Raw genomic sequence first — 6,043 nt, 5'->3', positions numbered from 1 at the left:
GCTTCTCCCATGCGTCAGCACCTGCTGCTCCCCCACCCCCCTCCCCTCCTGTGACTGCAGCTCCAGAGGCACTACTGGACCACACGTCCCAGTAAGGGCTTGTTACACCAGCACGAACTGGAATTAAACCCGGCTCCTCTGAGGAAAGCTCCTCAGTGACTTTGGCATCAGAGCTTGGCTCAGGTGGGCGCAGAACGCGTGTGCAAGTGGTTTGCATTTATTACACAGCTGCTGCAGCCAAACTGAGTCCCTTGTGACGCGAGGAAAGCAGCTGCCTCGGCGGGAGGCGATCCCAGGCGCGGTGGTCGCTCCTACAGGGGCAGCCCCTTTGCCCCGCCGGAGGGTTTGGTGAGGTAGAAGGTGGCTGTGCCGCTGTATTTCTCCTAGGAGGCAAGAGGAGCAGTAAGTGCTGGTGCTCTGGGGCTGCACCACGCTGCAGCAAGCGCCTGGGCTGGGGGATGCTGGAGCCAGGGGGAGAACGGCCCAGCCCTGCGGCTGGCCCAGCCACTGCTCCAAAGGTGGCCACATGAGATGCTTTTTGGGAACAATATGCTGTCCTGGCCCCTGCCTGGGGTCCCCTGGTCCGTCCACCACAGGGGGCAGGGAGGCTATCAATGCAGCCCCAAGCTGACTCTTCAGCAGCCCCTTACAGACTGTTCTCTGCGACTTTTTCCAACCCTTTTTGACCCTGCTGATGCTGCTGACCTCCGCGGCCTCTGGCAACAGCAGGAAGCTCACCAGCAGCTCGGCGCGGTGCTTCCTCAGCTCTGTTTTTCTTCTAAGTCACCTTATTTTGGAGGATGTGAGGGTCAGTGCCACACTCACCGCTACCTACCCCCCTCATCGTTTCATAACTCCTGACCGTGGTGCCTGTCCCCCAGCTTCTCATCAGATGGCAAAGGAACTGCCCTTTTGGTCTCTCCTCCTTTCAGACACCTCCCTCTGCCCCTTCTTTACCACCCCCCACGATTTAGAGGGCACACCATGATCTCATATAGCAGCAAACCGAGGCTCTGCCTCATTCACAGCCCCCGTTTCCTGACACCCCCCACTTTGCTGGCGTTTTGAGCTACCAGCGCACGCTGAGCTGCCGAGTTAGAGGACATGGATGACAACACTGAGATCTTTCCTGGGCTGCAGCTGCCGGCATTAGGCAATGCTGAGCTTAAGTTCAGCTTGGATTACTTTTCCCCAGACAGATTTAGCCTTCCTGAAGCTCGCCCAGCACCTTTTTGCTCACTTTCTCAATGCAGTAAGGTCCTTGGGCAGTGCTCTGTGACCAGCGCGGTGCTGAACTGCCTGCAAGACCTTAGTAACCTCAACAGACTTGGGGCTATCCCTGTATGGCACCGGCTGAGCCACAGCAACCCCCAAGGGCCACAGGAGCGTGGCCCTGAGTGTTTCCTTGGGATCTTTAAGCCAATCTCCTGGCACGTACCTGGATGTGGTGCTGGGCTCTCTCTGCAGCCCCAGCCTCCAGCAGCGTCACTGTGCAGCCTCCAAAGCCTCCCCCGGTCATCCTGCTGCCATAAACCCCATCGACCTCCAGGGCTGCCGCTACCAGCTCATCCAGCTCTGGGCAGCTCACTTCGTAGTCATCCCTGGAGAGAGGAGACCCGTGGTCAGCCTTGTCCTGCACCATGAACAGCTGAAATGTGTGTCTTGGTGCTGCAGTTTGCTACGGCAATGGATGCAATGCAGGGTGCCGCAGATCCCGGCCCAGAGCCCTGCCTGTCGTGGTTTGATGCCAGCCAGCAACTAAGCACGGCACAGCCGCTCAATCACTCGCTCCCCTCTGGTGGGACGGGGAGAGAATCGGAAGGGTAAAAGTGAGAAAACTCGTGGGTTGAGATAAAGGCAGTTTAACAGGTAAAGCCGCGCACACAAGCAAAGCAAAATGAGGAATTCATTCCCTCCTTCCCACGGGCAGGCGGGTGCTCAGCCATCCCCCGGACAGCAGGGCTCCATCACGTGTAACCATGACTTGGGAAGGCAAACGCCATCACTCCCAATGTCGTCCCCTCCTCCCCTCCTTCTTCTTCCCCCAGCTCCATGTGCTGAGCATGGCGCCGTGCGGTGTGGGACAGCCCTGGGGTCAGTTGGGGTCACTGTCCCGGCCATGTCCCCTCCCAACCCCTTGTGCCCCCCAGCCCCTCGCTGCTGGGGTGGGCTGAGGAGCAGGAAAGGCCTTGGCCCTGTGCAAGCCCTGCTCAGCAGGAAGTAAAACATCCCTGTACTATCAACACTGTTTCCAGCACAAATCCAAAACGCAGCCCCATACTGGCTACTGTGAAGAAAATTAACTCTACCCCGGCCAAAGCCAGCATGCTGCCTTAAGGGATGTATACATGAGCGAGGCTGCGGCGCTGGGGACCCGCCGGGCGCTGCTGTAAGCAGCACACGTCTGTAGGTGCGTGATCCGCTGCCTCGTCACAGCACCCCGGCACACAAGTGGGGCTTGTCCTAAAACTCCCCAGCAGGCTGAGCCGTGAGAGACATGGGGCAGGACACGGCTCCGGCTGCCCCCAGGCTGCACCCATGGGCAAGGGAACCCCGCGAGGACCCAACACAGCCTGCCCTGCCCCGCGGTTGGTACATCCTCACCTGAGGGAGTTGTGACTCTCCACCATCAGCCTCCCAAATGTCTCGTAGTCCCTGTCCCGCAGCGCTTGCGCTGCCTGGGCCGTCCGTGCTATCTCACCGATGACATGCCTGGCCCGCCGGTACACCTCCTCGCCCAGCCGGCTCCTGGCCGCTGCGGAGACATGCATGCCCCTGCAGCAAATCTGCTCGGGTCTGCGGGATGCTGCTGGGGGCGAGCACGGCCACGTCCTGCAACCATCCTGTGCCAGAGCTTCGCTACTTGCGGCACACTCCCATCCCGGCGTGCGCACCCATCCACCCATCCCAGGTGCTGCCCCACAGAGTCAGCCCGCGCCATGGGGCACCGAGCTCCCGCTGCCCCGAGGAGAGGCTGGAGCCAAGGGCGGGACCGTCCCCACCTTCCAGCTCGGCCATGGTGGCATCTCGCAGGCTGGCCTTGCCGAGCGCCGCTGCCGCCTCCTCGCACTGCCGCCGGCGCGTGGGGTATTCGCTGCCCGTCAGCGTGTGCCGCACGTTGGAGTTGGTGATGAGGACGGCCAGGCTGTCATCGGTCAGCGGGACGAGGACAGTCTCCAGGGACCTGCAGCGAGAGCTCAGCACGGGCCATGTGCCCACCCCGCAGCCTGCTCCAGCCCTCAGCCACCCAGGGGAGGCCACGCAGCAGGCGGCTCCTGCCTCCGCAGAGGCAAAGTCCATGTGGTTTAAGATTTCACTGGAGCATTTCACTCCCTCCCAATTATTAGTCCCATAATAGACCCTAACAACTTTGTGGGAAAGACAGCCCAGACAAGCAGGAGAAAGGATGCGGGACGAGGAATCAAGACACAGGAGTTAAAATGCAGGGCGCCCCAGCCCCACGATGAGATTTTTGGCTGCGTTCAGGGGTTAACCCCTCCCTTCACTCCTGCATTTATTGCATGGCCATGGGACCAGCTCGTCCCCAGCTGCCCGAGGAGGTGGGCACTGCGCAGCGAGCCCGGCGCTCGGCCCTGACCTGCAGTCGATGAGAAGCGCGTGGCCTTCCTTGCCCAACACGGATATGAACTGGTCCATGATCCCGCAGGGCATGCCGGCAAACGTGTGCTCTGCTTTCTGGCACGCCAGCGCCTTGGCTACCAAATCACCGTCATCTGTGCCAGAGCAGAGGGGAGCAGGTTAGCAGCCCTGGGCCCTTTGCCCCTTGCCCTGGAGCAGGGGGAACAAACACGAAGGTAAAGGGTTGCTTTCCCATGGAATGCTTTTTTTATACAGCATCAGCGGCAGGTGCTTGCTCCTGCACCATGGCACGTCATCTGTGCCAGCGTGGGTCCCCAGGTACAGCTGGAGGCAGTAACTTGACACTGGTGTCTCAGATCTCTCCATTTCTGGGGACATGAGGGTGGGGAGAAGATGACCCCCACGGGAATATCTTCTCATCCCTCTGGCCAGCCTCAGGGTGGTCCGTGGGCTTTAGAGGCATGGGCAGGTCAGGCATGGTGAGCCAGAGGGGCCCCGCAGCCACGGCGGTGCCAGCTCCGGCTGCGGCCAGGCGTTGTGGCCCACCCCACAGCGGCCTTTCCCCAAGGGCTGCAGGATCTGATAAGGGCACCCCCCTCATCCCGCTCCCACCGGGAACGGAGGCGCCAGGGGCCAGGACCAGACGCTGCCTTACCAGGGCAGAGCTGCTGGAGGAAGGTGTAAGTAGCCACCTCCAGAGCGGCCGAGCTGGAGAGGCCCCCACCCAGGGGGATGTCACTGGCTATCACGGCGCTGAAGCCTGGCACGGGACCACCTGCGGGAGCAGACGGGAGGAGCTGTGAGGCCCTGCAGGGCTGGGGCTGCCCCACAGCTCGCGGGGAACTGGCAGACAGCAGCCCCTGTCCGATACCCCATTTTAAAACGCAGGGTGACCTATGGCAGAGCATGACCTGGGTATTCCCCTCTCCCCAAACTAGGGGTCTTTGGAGCTGAAAGCATCTCTGCTGGAGCCTGGCCCCAGCAGCTGCTGCAGGATCGCATCGGCACTGGAAGAGCCCTCAGAGGACACCAAAAGCTGGGCGCTGAGCACCGGCCCCGCACGAGGGCGGCTCTAACCCACCCGGCAGCCTGGGCCTTACCCCGGTAGTGCTGGATGACGCCCTTGACGTAGTTGGCCCAGTGAGGCTGCCCCGGCCTCAGGGGGCTGCCTTGGCGGGGAGCCGGGAACTGCACCCTGCGGGGCTCGTCCGCCTCTGCCGAGGTGGTGAGGATGGAGATGGTCCCGTCCTGCGTGGGGGATCCCACCAGCACCGTCCCCAGCTGCAGGGCCTGGGGCAGGGGGGGAAGGTGGGCTGAGACCCCGCGGCACCCCTTGGAGCATCCCCACCGGCGGCAGGGGACAAGCGTGGCTGCTTCAACCCACAGCCGGCAGCACCCAACACGTGTTAACCCTTAACTCTGCCCATGCGGAGCCGCCAGCCCCCACCGCAAGCTCCGGCTCGTCGCAGCATTAAACGTCCTGGCTATTTAATGCCACATGGGGTCAGCGGGCATTTCACAGCACCGAAATGCTGTGACCGACCTCCCCAGCTCAGCGCCGGGGCGCTGGCTGCTGGGCTCCAGGGGAGCGGAAACCCATGACGAGGCCGTGAGGGGTTTCGGGAAGTTTTCTCGCCTGCAAGGGGAATTCAGCTGACCCGCTCCCACGCTCCTTGGCCTCACAATAATTAGCTGTAGGTTTGATTTACGCTGAGTGGGGGCTCCCCCGCCCAGCCGAAGGAGGTCAGGAAGCCCCAGCTGGTTCCAACCACCTCTGCCACCAGAACATCGCTCTCCGGGAGCGGCAAATTGTTTAACGGGGTCACAGAGAAGAGGCTTCAGCCCCTCCAAGCGGTGGTCGGGGAGGGGGAATCGCGTCCCCCCGCAGCCGGTCTGGGGGTGCTGCCTCCGATGCTCCGGGTCCTGCTCCGAGCTCCGGTGCTCCCTGGCGCGGTGGGGGGGGGGGATCCCGGGAGATCCCGCACGGTCCTGGGCGGGGGGAGGGATCCCGGGGAGGGCTATCCCAGGGCAGGCGGGGGGGGGGGGGCCGGTGGCCGCGGACCCCCGGAGGGAGGACCCGGCAGGGGGACCCGGAGGCAGCGCGGCCCTTACCATGGGCAGCACGAAGCCGCCGTTGTAGTCGGTGTGCTCGCCGATGAGGTTGACCCGGCCGGGGGCCCACGCCGCCAGCGCCGCCGGCCCCCCGAAAGCCGCTCCGTGCGCCCGGAGGGCGGCCGCCAGCAGCGGGGCAGACCCGGGCCCCGCCGCCACCTCCGCCATGGCCGCGCCGCACCGCCCCCAGCACCGCACCGCCCCCGGGCACTTCCCGCACCGCCCCGGCCCCCGCCCCGCCTCAGTCACTTCCCGCACCGCCGGCGCCGGGCTCGAACTCGGGGCGCTGCGGGGCCGCGGCGGGGCTGGGGCGGGGGGGGTGGGGTGGGAT

The 6,043-nt window shown here is 63.7% G+C and overlaps 1 protein-coding gene across 2 annotated transcripts; it reads right to left on the bottom strand.

The window, feature by feature from the left end:
- Positions 1-201: 201 nt before the first annotated feature.
- On the bottom strand, positions 202-5,914 carry GALK1 (galactokinase 1). Of its 2 annotated transcripts, XM_064466863.1 has the most exons (8): positions 5,713-5,913; positions 4,701-4,890; positions 4,256-4,375; positions 3,599-3,734; positions 3,003-3,184; positions 2,605-2,755; positions 1,439-1,601; positions 202-383 (listed from the first exon to the last, which is right to left on the bottom strand). In XM_064466863.1, exons 1-8 carry the CDS (start codon positions 5,878-5,880, stop codon positions 312-314), a joined length of 1,182 nt encoding a protein of 393 aa, XP_064322933.1. In that variant the 5' UTR covers positions 5,881-5,913; the 3' UTR covers positions 202-311. The 2 variants fall into 2 exon arrangements, with proteins under 2 accessions (XP_064322933.1, XP_064322934.1); XM_064466864.1 differs by lacking the exon at positions 4,256-4,375 and having other exon boundaries at positions 5,713-5,914.
- Between the last annotated feature and the right edge of the window lie 129 nt (positions 5,915-6,043).

Source organism: Phalacrocorax carbo, chromosome 16 (assembly GCF_963921805.1).
Source record: "Phalacrocorax carbo chromosome 16, bPhaCar2.1, whole genome shotgun sequence".
Classification (NCBI taxonomy): Eukaryota; Metazoa; Chordata; class Aves; order Suliformes; family Phalacrocoracidae; genus Phalacrocorax; species Phalacrocorax carbo.
This window is presented reverse-complemented; position numbering and strand designations above follow the sequence as displayed.

Bases quoted from the DNA above. Each gene is read 5' to 3' on its own strand.
- GALK1 (XM_064466863.1), bottom strand. From the start codon at position 5,880: ATGGCGGAGGTGGCGGCGGGGCCCGGGTCTGCCCCGCTGCTGGCGGCC. The intron at 4,376-4,700 runs GTAAGGCCCAGG...CTGCTCCCGCAG, and splicing joins CGTCATCCAGCACTACCGGG to GTGGTCCCGTGCCAGGCTTC. The intron at 3,735-4,255 runs GTAAGGCAGCGT...GCTCTGGCACAG, and splicing joins CCTCCAGCAGCTCTGCCCTG to ATGACGGTGATTTGGTAGCC.